Source organism: Crotalus tigris, unplaced genomic scaffold, assembly GCF_016545835.1.
Source record: "Crotalus tigris isolate CLP2741 ecotype Arizona unplaced genomic scaffold, ASM1654583v1 scf7180000024341.3516292, whole genome shotgun sequence".
In the NCBI taxonomy this organism is placed as follows: domain Eukaryota; kingdom Metazoa; phylum Chordata; class Lepidosauria; order Squamata; family Viperidae; genus Crotalus; species Crotalus tigris.
The window spans coordinates 1,766,525-1,786,458 of NW_024100511.1; the positions used below are offsets into that span (position 1 = coordinate 1,766,525).

Consider the following 19,934-nt stretch of genomic DNA (forward strand, 5'->3'; position numbering starts at 1 on the left):
CCCTCTCTTCAGAATCCCTCCCAAGTGCCCAAGTGCCTAGTCCATTTCCAGACAATCCACAGGTAAAAGTTTTTATGGAAACTGGAAGGTGAAAGAATGATAAAGCACTGTTCCCAAGCATTGCATCTTTTTCCCAGCAGAGCAAATATAAGGCAGATGGCCCTAGGCACATTCCTCCCCCCTTTCACAGCCAAAGAGATACATCAAAATGTGTAAGAGCAAAGCAAAAGAATCACATCCCAGGACCCACACATTCTCCCCTCCCAACAGAATGCCAGCTTCCCGATAAAGGATCTGAGGGGCCTGAAAGACTGCCTCATAGCTCCCAAGCTAAGGTAATACAGTTGGTAAATAAAGGTCCCAACATCTTGGTGAAGTGCTTTCCCCATTAAGTTCTTCAGAGACTTGCTGGCCCCATCATCTGCCAATGACCTTCTGGTTTATAGGGTTGCTCTGGAAATAATCAATTTTTAAAATGCTTCGTGCTTTGTCAGGATTTCAGGCCTCAGTTGGTTCCAGTCCAAGCAGAGTCTGGCATATGCATAGGAATGCAGACATTTCAGATATGTTTTAACTGGTGAAATAATTTGATTTGTATTTTAAGATAGTTGCATTAAATCCTTTTCTGTACATTGCTTAAGTATGCAGGGAGAGGTAAATAGTTTATCACAAAGAAATAGGATTTGGATGACCAAGACTTTTGGGAAACAGCCAATTATCTCTCCTTGCATTCTCAAACTAAAGATTTTTTTTTTCTATTTTGCCTTCAGCATCACTTATACAGAAAATTGTCTAAAATCATATTTGAAAAACATGTTTGTGATGAACAGAAAATGTTGAAACAGTTGAACACATTTTATTATATATCATAATGAAGATAAATTTTCAAGGAGCATTTGAGGAAAAGCAACAAATAGCAATAACACTTAGAGATATATACTGCCCAATAGTGCTTTATGGCACTCTCTGGGCAGTTTACAATGTCAATGTATTGCACCCAGCAATCCAGATCCTCATTTTACCACCCTCAGAAGGATAGAAGGCTGAGTCAATCTCGAGCCCCATCAGGATCTAACTCCAGGCTGTGGGCAGAGTTAACCTAATTCTAACCACTGCACCACTAGGGCTCATAAAAGACCATGAAAGACTACTTACACTTTCTCCTATTAAGCACATTTATTAAGTACACATTCTATATGGAGATAGCAACATTTTGGCTATTTCATTGTTTTAAAGCTGAACTTTAAAAAGTTATATATGTGGAGAGTATTCATTAAGTTGTTTGTGGATGGGTAGACCCAACTGATTCTTACAGCTGCTCCGGGGAGGTAAAAATAGAAAATGCTGGATCAAGAATGAAGAACTGCATTTCTTCTAAGGTGAGATAATTGTTATCTATCTCAGTGAGCTTCAGGTAGATAAAAACCATTTCACATCTGATTTTTCTAGAAACACATGAGGAGATCCAGCAGTTTTCTGAAAGTGAATCTTTTACATTCCAAGCATTTTTTGGTCAGATTTACTTCTGAAAAACTGCCAGATCATCTTCAGAATGACACCATTTAGACATAACATTTTGGGGCCAAAATCTAAATATTCTGTACCTGACAAATGCTTTCAACACCAAGCAGTTGTAAGTCAATCTGCAACCCATGTGTGTATATGACATCATCTCTTCCTGTTGGTTACTAGGAAAATCACCATTTTTCCTCCAGATGCACAAATCAAACATATCAAAGGTTAAACCTTTTGCCCTGGGTCAGGAGTTGTAGGGAATCTGTAGACTTTGAAACCCTTAGCTACAACTTAGCAACATCACTGGTATGGGTTGAAGAATTCATCTGAAGGATTACTCTCCTGAAAAAAAAAATAAGGTCAACAGCTTTCTTTGTGGACATGGTAGCAGGAATATGCCAGATATACCAGGCCTGAGAATTGGCACTCTGCACTGACTATTTTTGTTGCTTTTAAGGCAAATGATAGCAACAATAATGTCCATGTTAAATGAACTCTTCTTTCTGCATTTGTAAAGAAAATTCAGAAAGTACTCAGGAATGAAGAATTAAGTGCAGCACTCACATTCTTTAGGTTGTTTTTAGGGTATTTTTTGTGAAGGGCGAAGGCAGAATACATATCCCTGTTTTGGTCATAGTTATTCAAGGAGAGTAACAGTATGGCATCTTAATATATGGCAACTGAGCATATCTACTTGGATAACATTCAAGATGGCCACTCACAGAAATATAAGTATTCTTACAAGAGGACAATTTTCCATTCCATTCACCTATAAATGAGGGCAGAGATATCCCAATGCAAGGTTCATTCTTCTGTACTTGCATACCAACATTAGATGCAAATACGTTAAGTTGTGGGATTTGCCTCATGAGCCATGTTTTGTCACTTGCTTCCTGCTTGCTCTCCCTCCCTAGTTTTCATTCTGCAAAATTAAGTCATTAATCCATTTTGAAACTCATTTCTCTAATTAAATGCAAGATGCCTTGCACCTTTGAATAATTAAGTCTCACTGGGTCACATTTAGCAACACAACACAACTGAGATCTGGTTCCACAAATAAGGCCAGATAATGGGCAGGAACAGAAGGTGATCAAACACACTAGACAGATTTTATATCTTTATGACTTCATTCCTGTTTGCACAAATGTCACTCCTTGATCAAAGATGGGCCAGTGAAAGTTCAGATTTTCCTCCAGTTGTTGCCACTTCGATCAAACTTCCAGAATCTGGCCGGTCTTTACCGATGATCCAGTCATAAAAGGTTCTGGCAGAACAGATGGAAACAACTGCATGAGTTATTGTAATTTCACTGGAAAGTTTCACATTCCAAATCTCACTGAGCTTCCACAGTTATTCCATAACGTCACTATTAATAAAGTTCTGAGATAACAAGCTGAAAAGCAATTTGAATCCCCCATTCAGAGGACCTTGTAAAATATTGCAGTGCAGAAGTTTCCATTTTAATGGGCTGGAGATGCTTCTCTTTATTTTCCTGGAAAGACAAACCTCCTAACTCCAAAGATTTGTTAAGATGTAACATTATATTTGTCATACACAACAACATTCTCAGCTTCATCAAAGCTACTAATAAAAGAAGCTAAACCACCTCCTAATACAAGGAGATAAACCATCATTATTCCCAATCTACAATTTAAAAGAGGCACTATGAAGTTGAAGTTGGTACAAGACATCTCAACTAAAGGAGATCCCTCTTCTGTAGTTCAGATTATCCTGCTCGGACAAGGCAAAAAGTATAAATAAATAGATCAGATACATAAAGGAACAGGAAGGAACTGATGCAAGACACTCTTCTTTCCAAGAAAAGAAATTAATCTATGTAAAGTATCTGTCTGCTCATCAGTCTGTCCATCTGTCTGTTTATCCATCCATACTCCATAGTATAAGATTTTGAGAACATGTCAATCAATCAGAATAGAGCTGGAAGGGACCTTGAAGGCCTTCTAGTCCAGCCCCCTGCTTAAGCAGGAGACCCTATACCATTTCAGACAAGTGACTGTCCAGTCTCTTCTTAAAAACCTCCAGTGATGAAGCACCCACAACTTCTGACGACAAGCTGTTCTACTGGTTAATTGTCCTCACTGTTAGGAAGTTTCTCTTTAGTTCCAGGTTGCTTCTCTCCTTGATTAATTTCCATCCATTGTTTCTTGTCGTGCCTGACCCCTTCCTCTTTGTGGCAATCTCTCAAATACTGGAACACTGCTATCATGTCACCCTAGTCCTTCTTTTCTCTAGACTAGCGAAACCCAAATCCTGCAACCATTCTTCATGTTTTAGTCTCCATGCTTTTAATCATCTTAGTTACTCTTCTTTGCACTTTTTCCAACATCTTTTTTGTAATGTAGTGACCAAAACTGGATGCAGTATTCCAGATGTGGTCTTACTAAGCCTTTATAAAGCAGTAATAATATTTCATGTGATTTTGATTCAATGCCTCTGTTTATACAACTAAGGATTGTATTAGCTTTTTTGGCTGCTGCTGCACACTGCTGGCTCATATTTACGTGATAGTCCAATAGGACTCCAAGGTTCCTCTCACAATTACTGTTTTTGAGCCAGATTTCACTTAATCTGTACTTCTACCTTTGATTTTTCCTGTCTATTTATTTAATTCTTTATTTTCCTGGAAAGATAAACCTCCTAAATCCAAAGATTTGTTAAGATATAACATTACTGATTTGTAATCAAACATTCTCTGCGGGAAAAGTGCTTGCGGTACCTGTCTCCTGCTCCTCCTCCCCCCCCCATTCCTTTTTGCCACCATCGGAACACAGCCCCCCCAACCAAGAAGAAGAAATAGTTTCTGTTTCAGGACCAGTACTCTTTAACATCTTTATAAACGATTTAAATGAGAAGGGGAACTCATCAAATTTTCAGATACCACTAAACTGACAGGAATAGCCAACAGCCCAGAAGATAGGCTCAAGATCCAGATGCATCTCGACAAACTTGAACACTGGGCCCTATCTAATAAAATGAAATTCAAAATAGAGAAAAGTAAGGTTTTATACTTAGGCAAGAAAAATCAAATGTACATGTAGAGATTAGGTGAAACCTGGCTCAATAGCAGTAACTGTGAAAGGATCTTGGAGTCCTAGTGGAAATCACTTAACTATGAGCCAGCAGTGTGCAGCAGCAGCCAAAAAAGCTAACACAATCCTACGTTACATTAATAGCAGAATAAAATCAAGATAAAAGCCTTAGTAAGACCACACATAGAATACTGTATCCAGTTTTGATCAACATATTATAAAAAAGATGTACAGACCCTGGAAAGAGTGCAGAAAAGAGGAACAAAGATGATTTGGGGGCTGGAGCTAAAACATATAAAGAACAGTTACAGGAATTGGGTTTCTCTAGTCTAGTTAAAAGAAGGACCAAGGATGACCTGATAAGAGTGTTCCAATATTTGAAGCACTGCCACAAAGAAAAAGAGGTCAACCTATTTATCAAGACCCAGAAAGCAAGAGAAAAAACAATGGATGGAAACTAATCAAGAGAAGCAACCTAGAACTAAGCAGAAATTTCCTAACAATGAGAACAATTAACTAGTGAAATGGCTTGCCTTTAGAAGTTGTGGGTGCTCCATCACTGGAGGCTTTTAAGAAAAGACTGGACAGCCACTTGTCTTGAATGATAAAGGGTTTCCTGCTTAAGCAAGGGATTGGACTAGATCTCCAAGGTTCCTTCCAACTCAGTTTGTTATTCTGTTTTTCTTCTGCAATCACGGCCATCATAATGGCTTTCCCCCCCTCACTGTGAACATCCAAGACTCCCAGCATCAATTTGCAGATTTACAAAAAAAAACAACAACACAGATTTCGTTATTCCACAAAACTCTGAACCAAAATGCACGCAACAGATGTTCAAGGCAACATTGGGAGCTGGAAAACAGTTTCCTCAACACAGTCTTGTTTGCTCACCCTGCGATGAAATCTAGTGGCGTCCAGGAGCTGAAGTCAGCATCTGGCATGGACTTCCTATTCATCGGAGTATCCAAGGTAACCCTATAACAGAGAGAGAGAGAGATAAGCTCCTTTGCTTGCTGTCTGGTTCATCTAATCAATCCTGCCCGTGTTTCTTCTGTGCTCTAACAAAAGCACCAGGCTCAACCCAGAATAAGAGCACTTTTTTTTTCAATCCAGTTTCCAGGAAAATGCACTTTCATTCATTTACAATGTTCTTGATTAAAGCAAACATGTTATCCAGAATAAAATATTTCATCCAAAATTCACCAAAGGTCCAATAGTTTTTTTCCCCAGATATGGAAAATACAGTTTTACAAAGAATCATAGAGCTGGAAGGGACCTTGGAGATCTTCTAGTCCAAATTCCAACCCAAAACAGCAGACCTTATATCAGGCATGTCAGACTCTCAACATCACCTGATGTCGCGTGACGTATCGGGACTTTTCTTCCATTGCCAGCAATGGGGTGGACATGGTTTCGGCATGACACATCCAGCCCACAGGCCAGCAGTTTGACATGCCTGCCTTATATCATCCCAGACAAATGGCTGTTCAATCTTTTCTTGAAAACCTCAAGAAAACCTTATGTGCTCAAATGTTAATTATCAAAGCGTTTAGATCACTGTTTCTCAACCTTGGCAACTTTAAGATATATGGGCTTCAATTCCCAGAATTCCCAAGCCAGCATGACTGGCTGGGGAATTCTGAGAGTCGAAGTCCACACATCTTAAAATTGTTAAGTTTGAGAAACACAGTTTTAGACAAATAAAATGGAAAGTTAATAAATGTCCTTTCACATCTTTGGATTCACAAGTCCTAATCAGATTAAAAATGTCAAGATTGCAGCAGAGACCACATATCAAAGTCCCACCCTCCTTTTGTATGTGTGGCACATGCTACTGGATCTATACCCAATGTTCAAGCCACTTCTCTATGAGGTTCATCCAACTCTGCAGGAGTTTGGCACCCAGTGAATTTCGAGCCATCCCTTGAACCACATAACTCCCATGTGATTCCAGAATGAGGACTTACGGGAGGATCGCAACAGCTGCAGCACCAGCGGGGAGGCCACTGTTTGAACCAGACAGACTCTGGCAGAGTTGATGGACAGCTCCTTTGGCCATGCCATATGCAATCATTCCTAGAATACAAAATACAAAATAACAAGAGTTGGAAGGGACCTTGGAGGACCTAGTCCAACCCCCTGCTCAAGCAGAAGACCCTATACCATTTTAGACAAGTAACTGTCCAGTCTCTTCTTTAAAAGCCTTCAGTGATGAAGCACCTACAATTCCTGAAGGCAAGCCGTTCCACCGATTATTTGTTCTCACTATTAGGTAATTTCTCCTTAGTTCTAGGTTGCTTCTCACCTTAATTAGTTCTCGTCCATTGTTTCTTCTCTTGCCTTCTGGTGCTTTGGGAAATAGGTTAACCCCTCTTCTTTGTGGCAGCCCCTCAAATATTGGAACACTGCTGTCATATGGCTCCTAGTCCATCTTTTCACTAGACTGGACATACCCACTGTGACTGTCTTCATGTATTTTAGCTACCAGGCCCCTTATCATTTTAGTTGCTCTTCTCTGCACTAGTTCCAGAGTCTCCACATCTTTTTTATAATGTGGTGCCAAAAACTGGATGCAGTATTCCAGGTTTCATAAAGGTTTCATTCTAAAATGCAGTATTCTAAAGTTTTATAAAGCAGTAATACTTGATGTGATCTTGAGTCTATCCCTGTTTATGCAACTTAAGATTGCATTGCCATTTTTTACTGCTACACATACTACTGACTCATATTTAAGTGGCTGTCCACTAGGACTCCAAGATCCTCTCACAGTTACTGCACCTAATCTATACACTTAGTTTTGTTGCCTAAGTGTAAGTTCCCTTACTTTTCTCTATACTGAATTTCATTTTGTTGGATAGAGCCAGTGTTCAAGCCTGTCAAAATTCATCTGGATCTTGAGCTTATCATCTATGTTGACTATTCCTGCCAGCTTAGTGTTGTCTATTGCTGCTGCTGAATTGCCCTTCTACTACATCATCTTAATTGTTAATGAAGATATTGAAGAGTATGGGACCTAAGACAGAATCTTGGGGTATCCCACTGCTTACTTCCCTCCATGTAAATGTAGTTCCATTAAAGACTAAACATTGTGTGTAGTTTGTCTGCCAGTTACAAATCCATCTACTGGTGATGTCTATCCTACATTTTTCTAGCTTATCAAGAAGTAGGTTATGGTCTACTTTGTTGAATGCTTCAATGAAATCCAAATATACTATGTCCACAGCATTTCACTGGTCCATTAATTTGATCACTTGATCAAAGAATTAAATAAGATTTGTTTGGCATGATCTGTTTTAAACAAATCCATGTTAGATTCTGGTTATAACTTTGCTTGTTTCTAGGTGTTCGCAGATCTGTTGCTTGATTATCTTTTCAAGGATCTTCTAAGTATTGATGTCAGGCTGATTGATCTGTAATTCCCTGTACTTCTTTTTTCCCCTTTTCTGAAGATGGGAACCATATCAGCCTTTTTCAGTTCACCAGGATCTTTGAAAGATATCGTTCAATAGTTCTGAGACCACATCTGCCAGCTCCTTCAGAACTCTGGGATGTAATCTGCAGGTCCTGGTGATTTGACCCTGACTAGAAGTGACACCACTTTCTTGCTTATTTTAATTTTTATTTGTACCCCGTCTTTTAATGTTTTTGGTAGGTTGGGATATATTTTGTGTGTGTGTGTGAAGACAGGTGCAAAGAATGAATTAAGCAGCTATGCCTTTTCTCTACTACCCATTAACTTCCTTACAATCTTCTCCCATTAGTGGACCAATTGTTGCCTTGACTTTTTCCTTGTTTTTTATATATTGAAAGAAACTTTTTATTGTTTTTGACATTTGTTGCAAGTCTTACTTCATTCTGAGCCTTAGCTTTCCTGAGTTCATGTTTGCAAGCTCGGGATATTTGTTGGTATTCTACCTTAATTATGTGTCTGTCTTTGTATTTTTTGTACTTATCCTTTTTATTTTTTAGTTTATCAGAGAGAGCATTGTGCAACCATGCTTATTTCTTCTCGGATTTCTTGTTTTCCTTTTTCAGTATTATTGTACCAGACTGGGCTTTTATGATCATATTTTTAGAATTTCCCAAATTTCTTGAGTTGTTTTGACCTTTAAGATTTTCATCCATGGAATCCTTCCCAAGCTCTGAGTTTGTTAAAATTAGTTTTTTTTAAATCTAAGACATTGAGATTATGTTCTATTGTTTGTGCTTGCATTATATTGAATTCCAATATAACATGGTCACTTTCCCCCAAAGTTCTGGCAACTTCAACCCCCTCTATAACGTCTTCTCTGTTAGTAAGAATTAGGTCCACTATAACTATCCCTCTAGTTCCCTCTAACTTTTGGCTACAAAGTTGTCAACTACATACATTTGTTAACTGGCTAGCAAAAAGTTCATCTATTTCTTCTGCATAGTTGGGGGGGGGGGCTGTATTATATACCTATGGCAATGGCATTCTTTTTTCCTTTTATATTGGCATTCTAGGTGGTTTTCATCCTTGGTTTTGTGCATTTCTGTACAAAAATGATGTCTTACATATAATGCAATTCCACCTTCTCTTTAATTAGGTCTGTTTCTTTTGAATAGTTTGTATCCACAAATGAAGACGAATATACATGTCCCAATATAATGTTGCAGGATCCAATCTGGGTCGGTCACCGGGACCAGAAGTTTTGTCTTCTGAGCTTTCAAACTCATGCTGAAGCCCAACTTCAGGGAACTTCTCTCTAGCAGAATGTGTGCTGTTCTGTATGTGGTATTTATAATGTCTGTTGTATGTGGCTTTTTAGATGTTGATTGGGGTGTGTTGATGGTTGGCTTTTAAGTCGTTGGCTGTTATTTGCTTGTACTGCCCAGCCCTCACCTTCTAAGTACTTGATAGACTGGTGGTAAATCAGCACTGCTGTTGACTGACAAGGGGCCTGTTTCCCAGGCTTCAATCACTTCCCTGGCTGTTTTTGTGCCTGTTCATCCAACAAACTTAATATCTGCAGAATTGAATGTATGTCCTTGTTCATTGTAGTGTGAGGTTACCAATGAGTTCGGGTCTCCTCGACTGATTGCTCGCTTGTGTTCTTGCAATCTGATGGTTAGCTTCCTCCCCCTCTTTCTACAGTCATTAACTTAACAACTGTAATAATTCATTTAACAACTGCAATAATTCACTTAACAACTGTGGAAAAAAGTTCATAAAATGGAGCAAAATTCACCTAACAAATGTTTCACTTAGCAACATAAATTTTGGACTCAACTGTGTTGTAAGTTGAGGACTACCTGTGTATTTCCTAACCATTCAACCCCATGACATTAGATTTTTCTGTTTTCCACAGAAATAGCCTTGATGGCAACCGTATCTTCCTCAGTCACCTCATGGCTAAGAATAAAGTTTGACTTTCAGCTGAAGCCTGTTATGAAATGCACCTTAGTGGATATAAGGCACTACCTGAAAGCTGACCACATCAGATGGCCTCTTGAAGCCTACCTTCATTGCATCAGTGTGGGAATATAAGAGCAAGCTCAAGAAATGACTTGCAAATATGTTAATTTTAGCTATCATTTTAATATATTATGGACTGTTTCATGTTGCTGTTTTTAATAGGTTTTTGTAACACATTAAAAAATAGTATTTAGCAATACCAATGCTTCAAATTATGTTTTACACATAGTCCTTTGACTTACAGCCACAATATTTGTTGTTAAGCAATCTAGTTACTAATTGAGGTATCATGTGACCCATTTTTATAACCTTTTTTGCTATAGTTGTTAAGCAAGACAAAATGTAACTGCAACTTGGGATCTCCCCTGCCAGCTTCCCCACTGACTTTGTCTGTCTGTTTTTTTCAAGAGGCAACTGGACTTTCTTGTTTTTCTTTGAAGATGTTTCGCTTCTCATCCAAGAAGCTTCTTCAGCTCTGACTGGATGGTGGAGAATGTAAGGACTTATATTCCTTGCAGCCAGTTAGTCATTTGCATTCTTTTAGAGTCGTTGAGGCCACTTGGAGGTTTATCTGTGTCTTCAGGTCCTGAATAGTGCAAATGGGTATAGAGCCTTCTTGGAACTGCTGAAAGTCATTTTTTTCAGTGCCATAGTAACGTCAAATGGTTACTAACTGAATGGTTGTAAGTTGAGGACTATCTGTATTATAAAATGAACTGATGAATTAATTAAACTATTCCATATTTATGAATTTAAATTGGAAGTCCCTTCCTTCCTTCCTTCCTTCCTCCCTTCCTTCCTTTCTACCTACCTACAACAAAACTGGTTATTCTGCTACTTGACCTGGATACTTTTTTTTTTTTAAATGAAGGGCAAAATGTGAATTGTAACCAAAAAAGACATCTAAATTCATTTAGAATCAAAGACCTTGTCTTACTGTGGATACCCTAATAATGATATCCTACTATATATTTCCCCCTTTATGGATTACTTGTCGTGGCGAAGGGGCTTGTGCAACTCAATGAAGCTATAAGCTATGCCATGCAGGGCCACCCAAGATGGACAGGTCATAGCAGAGAGTTCTGACAAAATGTGATACACTGGAGAAGGAAATGGCAAACCACTCCAGTATCTTTGCCATGAAAACCCCATGGACAGTAATAAAAGGCAAAAAGATATGACGCTGGAAGATGAGCCCCTCAGGTCGGAAGGTGTCCAATATGCTACTGGGGAAGAGCGGAGGGCTAGTACTAGTAGCGCCAGAAAGAATGAAGCGACTGGGCCAAAGCCGAAAGGACGCTCAGCTGTGGATATATCTGGTGGTGAAAGGAAAGTCCGATGCTGCAAAGATTTTTTCTCCATAGGAACCTGGAATGTAAGATCCATGAATCAAAGCAAGCTAGACATAGTCAAAAAAGAGATGACAAGACTGAACATCGACATCTTAGGAATCAGCGAACTAAAATGGACAGGAATGGGTGAATTTAACTCAGATGACCATCAGGTATACTACTGTGGGCAAGAATCCCTCAGAAGAAATGGAGTAGCCTTCATAGTCAATAAAAGAATAGGAAAAGCAATACTGGGATACAATCCCCAAAATGACAGAATGATCTCAATTCGAATCCAAGGCAAACCATTCAATATCACAGTAGTCCAAATCTATGCCCCAACCACTGGTGCTGAAGAGGATGAAATTGACCGGTTCTATGAAGCCCTACAGCACCTTATAGAATTAACACCAAAAAATGATGTCCTTATCATCATGGGGGATTGGAATGCTAAGGTAGGAAGCCAAAAGATAACCGGAATAACAGGCAAGTTTGGCCTTGGAGTACAAAATGAAGCAGGGCACAGGCTAATAGAATTTTGTCAAGAGAATACGATGGTCATAACAAACACTCTTTTCCAACAACCCAAGAGACGGCTATACACATGGACATCACCAGACGGTCAACATAGAAATCAGATCGACTATGTGCTCTGCAGCCAAAGATGGAGAAGCGCTATACAGTCAGTAAAAACAAGACCAGGAGCTGACTGTGGCTCAGATCATGAGCTTCTTGTTGCAAAATTTAGGCTTAAATTGAAAAAAGTAGGGAAAAGCACTAGGCCACTCAGGTATGAACTAAATCATATTCCTGATGAATATACAGTAGAGGTGACAAATAGATTTAAGGAATTAGATCTGATAGACAGAGTGCCTGAAGAACTATGGATGGAAGTTCGCAACATTGTACAAGAGGTAGCAACTAAAACCATCCCAAAGAAAAAGAAATGCAAGAAAGCAAAATGGCTGTCTGAGGAAGCTTTGCAAATAGCTGAGGAAAGAAGGGAAGTGAAAGGCAAAGGAGAAAGAGAAAGATACACCCAATTGAATGCAGAATTCCAGAGAGTAGCTAGAAGAGATAAGAATGCCTTCTTAAATGAACAGTGCAAAGAAATAGAAGAAAACAACAGAATAGGGAGGACCAGAGATCTCTTCAAGAAAATTGGAGATATGAAGGGAACGTTTCATGCAAAGATGGGCATGATAAAGGACCAAAATGGCAGGGACCTAACAGAGGCAGAAGAGATTAAGAAGAGATGGCAAAACTACACAGAAGAACTATACAAGAATGAGCTTAACATCCCAGATAACCACAATGAGATGGTCACTGACCTCGAACCAGACATCCTAGAATGTGAAGTGAAATGGGCCTTAGAAAATCTGAGCAACAACAAAGCTAGTGGAGGTGACAGTATTCCAGCTGAGCTATTCAAAATCTTAAAAGACGATGCAGTAAAAGTGCTACACTCAATTTGCCAGCAAATTTGGAAAACTCAACAGTGGCCACAGGATTGGAAAAGGTCAGTTTACATTCCAATTCCAAAGAAAGGCAATGCCAAAGAATGTTCAAACTATCGCACCATTGCTCTCATTTCACATGCTAGTAAAGTTATGCTTAAAATCCTACAAGCTAGACTCCAGCAGTATGTGATCGAGAACTACCAGAAGTACAGGCAGGATTTCGAAGAGGCAGAGGAACTAGAGATCAAATTGCCAACATACGCTGGATCATGGAGAAAGCTAGGGAGTTCCAGAAAAACATCTACTTCTGCTTCATTGACTATGCTAAAGCCTTTGATTGTGTGGATCACAACAAATTGTGGCAAGTTCTTAAAGAGATGGGAGTACCAGACCATCTCATTTGTCTCTTGAGAAACCTATATGCGGGTCAAGAAGCAACAGTGAGAACTGGACACGGAACCACTGATTGGTTCAAAATTGGAAAAGGAGTCCGGCAAGGCTGTATACTGTCGCCCTGCCTATTTAACTTATATGCAGAGCACATCATGAGAAAGGCAGGGCTAGATGAATCAAAAGTTGGAATTAAGATTGCCGGGAGAAATATCAACAACCTAAGATATGCAGATGATACCACTCTAATGGCAGAAAGTGAAGAGGAACTAAAGAGCCTCTTGATGCGGGTGAAGAAGGAGAGTGCAAAAGTTGGCTTGAAACTCAACATTAAGAAAACCAAAATCATGGCATCCGGCCCTCTCAATTCCTGGCAAATAGATGGGGAAGAAATGGAGGTAGTGACAGATTTTATTTTTCTGGGCTCCAAGATCACCTCAGATGGGGACTGCAGCCAAGAAATTAAAAGACGCTTGCTCCTGGGGAGGAAAGCTATGGCAAATCTAGACAGCATACTAAAAAGCAGAGACATCACCCTGCCAACAAAAGTGCGTATAGTCCAGGCCATGGTTTTCCCAGTTGCAATGTATGGCTGTGAAAGTTGGACCATAAGAAAGGCTGAGCGCCAAAGAATTGAGGCCTTTGAACTATGGTGCTGGAGAAGACTCCTGCGAGTCCCTTGGACTGCAAGGCGTTCAAACCGGTCAGTCCTAGAAGAGATCAACCCCGACTGCTCTTTAGAAGGCCAGATCCTGAAGTTGAAACTCAAATACTTTGGCCACCTAATGAGAAGGAAGGACTCACTGGAGAAGGGCCTAATGCTGGGAAAGATTGAGGGCAATAGAAGAAGGGGACGACAGAGAATGAGATGGCTGGATGGAGTCACTGAAGCAGTAGGTGTGAACTTAAATGGACTCCAGAAGATGGTAGAGGACAGGAAGACCTGGAGGAACGTTGTCCATGGGGTCGCGATGGGTCGGACACGACTTCGCAATTAACAACAACAACACTATATATTTCAGACACTAGTCTCTTAATGAAAATAGGAATCCTTAATCCTCCACCTTTTCTTTGAGCTGGAGTTCTGTATAAAAGAGCAGATTCCCTGATCTGAACTAGAAACTCTCTGCCAATTCAACAAAAGATGGTGAAAACTCCTAGTATTTCAATGGTCAAAGACAGATTTTTTTCATTTGCAATTTTTAAAATGTTATTAACATTGATTTTATTATATTAGTCACTGTTTCAATATGGATTCCTGTAGCAGAATGGGGATTTTAATTTTTAGCAGAAAGCACAACATTTCTGTAGACTTTATACAAACACAAAACTACTAATAGAGCCAGGCCTATTTTATAAGGATTGAGTCAGAGTCCTGAAGGTCATTTGAAGCAACAAAATACAAAGGTCTAATCCAAAGTAAACCAGCAGAATCAGCATTATTACTTAGGGAACAAAATACAAGCTTAGGTCTTAGCCTTTTTGCAACTTATATTCAAGCTAAAGCACTTTTTGTACAAACTTACATACATTCTTCCTAACCTATACACTCAACCCTAACAGAATTTTAAAAATTGTCACTGGAGGACAGAATTTCTACAACTGAAATTTCCAGTCTGAATATTAAAGGCCAAGGAAAATGTTGACCAAACCAACATGCACACCCCAGGAACATTTCCATTTTACCTGGCGTTCCAACTAATGCTGCTTTTGCACCTGTTAGAGTTAATAGGCCCCCTTCCTTCAGGTATTTCGTAGCCAAGTGACTAGAGATGGTTGATGTCCAAACACTTTGCTTCCACATCAGGTCACTGTTTTTGTAGAAAGCTAATGGATGGACAAGAAGATATGGAACACATTAGACATCATGAAACATATCCACCTTCTGCAGAGAGCATCACCAACTGTTCTCTTTGCCTGTTGAGGTCTTGTTCTGCAGAAGACACCTGAGAACTGCTCCCTAGCTTAGCTGCCAGACATGAAATAGGAATTTAACTCCAGCCTGCCCAGTCAGATACCTATGGGTTTAACAATGGGATGGGCATACATTAAAAAACAACTGATGGCATTCAGTCACCTGTAACATTCAAAGGAAGTCTCAAAACATCTAGATCATTCTCCCAGTTCAAAAATAAATTGTCAAGTGCAATCTAATTGTGCTCATTTCTCAACACTTCTTTTTAATCTGTTTTAAATTTAATAAGACACGGATGACTCAATCCTGCTTCAAGTTCAAGTTAACCATCTGGTTTCAAGACACAGACAGGAGTGAAAAACAGAAAACATACACCAGTTCCTTTGATCAACTTCATAGCTTGCTAACTCCATTTCCCATAACCAACAAACTGGGACTTAAATCTTCTTACATACTAAGATTGCAAGTTAAAGGAGGCAATTTTATTTTTCAGGAAGGACATTAACAATGCCAGGTCTGCAGTTCAACCATTATACAAAAGTTGCATTTGAACAATCTGAACTATTTCTATTCACATCAGGTTATGTAAAGGGAGGAGCTACACTAGCCTATTGCTGCCCTACAAGGCCCATGCAAATCTTTTTGTTAAATATTATGAGTATGCCAAGAATTTGGAATATAAACTATATCTGAGAGCCAGTAATTAAGGTGCTGGCCAACAAACCAGGAGGCCTGAGTTCTAATGCCGCCTTATACATGAAAACTGGCTGCATGACTTTGGACCAATCATCAGGAGACTGTAAGTTCTAGTCCCAGTCTTAGGCATGAAAGCCAGGTGGGTGACTTTGGGCTAATCCAGTGGTGGCGAACCTATGGCACGGGTGCCAGAGGCAGCACTCAGAGCCCTCTCTGTGGGCACGCGCACTATAGCCTCAGTCCTAGGCCTTCAGCTGGGTTTTATAAAACCTTTTCACTTTAGGCCTCCACCGTGTGCAAAAAAAAAGAAAAGGTTCAATCAATTTCAACTTCTCGCAGGAAAAAAATGATCTTGCAAAGTTGAAATTAATTGATTGAACTTTTTAGTCCCACCCAGTCTGCCGTTACCACCGCAGTAACACCCACCCAATGGGCCATGCCCACCCAATTGGCCACACCCATCCAGCACTCGATAATGCATAAGTGGGTTTTGGGTTGCAGTTTGGGCACTCAGTCTCTAAAAGGTTCTCCATCACTGGCTAATCACTCTCTCTCAATCAACCCACTTCACAAGGTTGTTACTGTGGGAAAAATAGGAGGAAGAAGGTGTATTATGTATGTTCACATACATAATACACTTCTTACAGTTTTTTTTCTTTTTAATAGATTTACAGACATTTCTAAAATTCTGTTTTCACTTTGTCATTATGGGGTACTAAGTGTAGATTAATGATAAAAATAAATTTCAACTGCAGAATCAGACTACAGCATAACAAAATTGACTAAAGTGAAGGGGAGCTGAATATTTTCTGAAAACACTGTATAAAGTAATAAAGGTGGGATAAAAATCAAATAAGTAAAATAGAAATCCCAAATATTTTCTAGTCACTATCTTGGCAATCACAGACAGCTTCAGACCAGACTCAACTGTGCAACACAGCCCTAATGAAATGCATTTAAACTTAGAAACTTAGAAATCTGTTGTGAGGTCTTCTATTTTTCTCCAACATGCTTTGTTTTCAATGCCAGCCAGTCCAGGACACTGCTAGAAGTCAGGAAATAGATGTTGTCTCACAGCTACTATTGTATCAATGGAATTTCAGGGCTGGAGACATCAGGAAGGCATTAAATGGGGCAGCTACAGCATTCTTTGCTGAGCAGCTCCATCACAGACCAGAAAGAGGCCATTCTGAACAACCACAGGAAAGAGAAAGCAGAGAGCATTTTGTGAACTTACATTTCGCCTTGGCACTGCCTCCAGCCCATCCACCAGCCACACAGAGGATAGCATCCACCTTGTTTTCACCCAGGACTTTTCTGACATCTTCCGTTACCTTTCAAAAGTCAGAGGTGGGGGAGCCCAGTTACAGAACAAGCACCAGCAACTTTAATTTGTAAACATTTCAACCAGCCCTCACCGCTGACTCTCTAAAACAAGATAGATAAATATTTCTGCATATGGAATCATTAGAAGCCTGGCTTTGTTGGTGTTAAGCTTTCGGCAGTTCTTAACCTGTTATCTGAAATCATCCAGCTTTGGCACAGATTTTATTAAACTAAAGTAGCGGGCTGCAGTTTTTCTCTTACTTCTCATACTCAGATGTAAAGGAGTAGAAAGAGCTCTACTTGCCTGGTTAACAAGGAGAACTTTCCAAGTGCCTTCCTTACCTGCGACAGAGCAATTGTCATATTCTTTTCACCATTTTGTTGTTATTAACAACATTGGAAATTTGTAAAATAACAGATACAAAAATAACAGAAAATGGGATTCTAAGGGAGGGAAGCATGGATTCTTTTCCTTGGGGGGGTAGGAGGGCAGGGGTGTCACTTTGGTATGAAGAAGATACATCAAAATTTGTTTGGATGAGTTAAGACTGAGCGAGACTTACAAAACAGGTTTTAGAAAGCTACTGGGAAAAATAAGACTGATTGTTTCAGGAGTGAAATATGACAGATGCAGAACAGATGCTAATGTTGTAACTAATGCAATGGGGAATTTTGCAAAACTTTTCATGGTCCTTTTTCCCTGAATTTTCATCTCGTTAACATGCATGAACCATACATCCCTACCACTAAATAGGACAAGAATGCAAAGCATAATGCTTAATATAAGCCCTGTGCTTTGTAAGGCTGGTCTGGCCCTCTTTTCCATTCTCAGCTATGGATCTCCCAAGAGGACTGTCCAAAAAGTCAGGACGGCAACTTTGATGGCATCACAAAAAATCCTTTATGTTTTAATATGCACTGAAAATACAGATATTATAGTCCTTGACTTATACCACAATTGAACCCAAAATTACAGTTGAACAAAATTACAATTGAACCCAAAAAACTTACAGTTAAGTAAGTTTTGCCCCATTTTATGATCTTTCTTGCCACAGTTGTTAAGTTAGTAACATGACTGTTAAGTGACTCTGGCTTCCCCATTAATTTTGCTTGTCAGGTCACAAAAGTTATAAATACAGTACAAACCAGTTGCCAAGCGCCCAAATTTTGATCACATGACCATGGAGATGCTGCAACGGTCATAAGTATGAGAAATTTCCCCAGAAATTTTTCAGTGCCACTGTATGGTCACTAAATTAATGGCTGTAAGTCGAGGATTACCTATATATCACATCTAAGAGAGGTCTATGTGGCACAAATTGGACTCTAGCATGTTTTCCTTTTTTTCCAATATACTAATCAATGCAAAATCCTCAGGTTATGAAAGGTCTAACTCCTGTAATGGAGTAAACATTTGTGAAATGTTTCAAGCTTTCCAACACCAGCACTGTTGTTTTAGCAGCCCCGTGACAGGCAAAACGTCAATCAGAATAGTGTCCACCCTTCAGTGCCTCCTAATTTTTATGGATATTATGGGAGAACAGTGGTGTTAGTTTATGGTAGTCAGAAATGAGGAGTCTAGTAGCATCTTTTTGGAAGAATGGTTTTTCATTTCAATGCCTTCATATCTGTTTCTCTGAAAAGATGCTACCAGACTCCACCTGATTTTACAATGATTTAGAACAGGATTTCCCAACCTTGGCGATTTTTAAGATTCATGGACTTCAATTCCCAGAATCCCCCAACCAAAATGAGATTTAGGACAATTAGGAACAGTGATTGACTACCTGCCATCGAGTTTGTGTCTTACCAGCTACAAAGATTTTTGTTCCTAGTCTGGGCCTAAGAAATGGAATCCAGTTGCTGACCTATCCCAAATATTTCAAGCTCTGAGTAGGAAACTAAAGTCAACATTTCTGCAGTTTCCTCTGGGCTCTTTTCCAATCGCAAAATGCCTAAAAACGTGGATCTCGTTTTTGTTTTGTTTTTGTTTTTTTTACCTGCTCTGCTTGTTCCACAAATGAATCGCCCATTTGCACCACGACGTTGGCGCTCGCCTCTTGGTTTTCGGCTAAATCAATGCTGAGCACCCACTGCGGGGGGGAGGGGGAAACACACACACACACACACACACACACACCAAGATTTTGTTTTGATGTTTGCAAACAGGGTTGCATTTGCCCCAAAGCTACGCTGCAGAGAGCAAAGCGCTTCGTTGCAACCGCCTCTCCGCGCCCCGCCATGCAACACCTCTGCGTGTGCGTTCTGCACAGCGGCCTCCCCACCACCGACCTGCCCCCGTCCTTGCATGCGAGGGTGCAGGAAAGTCGCCGTCTCCAAGGTTTCTCGAATCAAGGCCGCAGAGCGGCTTTTGCCAACCTTTCTGCACCCCGCCAGGTCTTTACCCAGTTCTTCGCCCGCAGGTGCCTCACGCAGGCGGAGCCCAGCGCCCCTCTACCGCCGTAAACCAACGCCCGGGAGGCCTCCCCTGCTGCCATGACCGCTGCTCCGACGACAAGTAGCAGCTCTTGCGGAGAAAGGGAAGCGGAAGGCGGGCACCCGAGCTCTCCGCCCCCGCTGGGTGGGTTAAGTGGCGGAAAAGGAGGCACGGCCCCTGTTAGGCTAACCTAGTTTGTCTCCTCCGCACAGGGAGGGGGGAGTGTCCAGAGCTGTGCTTGTCAGTCTCGGCAACTTTAAGCGGAGGGGACCCATCTCCCAGAATCCCCTCAGCCAGCATGCTGCTCCAGTGAATCTAGGACGGAGATGTGCACAAATCCTCCAAAGGTGTGAGGGTATTAACCCTGACAAGAGCTT

At 40.3% G+C, this 19,934-nt stretch overlaps 1 protein-coding gene across 2 annotated transcripts; it reads right to left on the bottom strand.

Moving 5' to 3' along the window:
- Positions 1 to 834: 834 nt before the first annotated feature.
- Positions 835 to 19,687, bottom strand: QDPR (quinoid dihydropteridine reductase). Of its 2 annotated transcripts, XM_039326507.1 has the most exons (7): positions 19,526 to 19,687; positions 19,121 to 19,213; positions 17,032 to 17,128; positions 14,870 to 15,010; positions 6,533 to 6,641; positions 5,457 to 5,540; positions 835 to 2,779 (listed from the first exon to the last, which is right to left on the bottom strand). In XM_039326507.1, exons 1-7 carry the CDS (start codon positions 19,616 to 19,618, stop codon positions 2,674 to 2,676), a joined length of 723 nt encoding a protein of 240 aa, XP_039182441.1. In that variant the 5' UTR covers positions 19,619 to 19,687; the 3' UTR covers positions 835 to 2,673. The 2 variants fall into 2 exon arrangements, with proteins under 2 accessions (XP_039182441.1, XP_039182442.1); XM_039326508.1 differs by lacking the exon at positions 19,121 to 19,213 and having other exon boundaries at positions 19,526 to 19,686.
- Between the last annotated feature and the right edge of the window lie 247 nt (positions 19,688 to 19,934).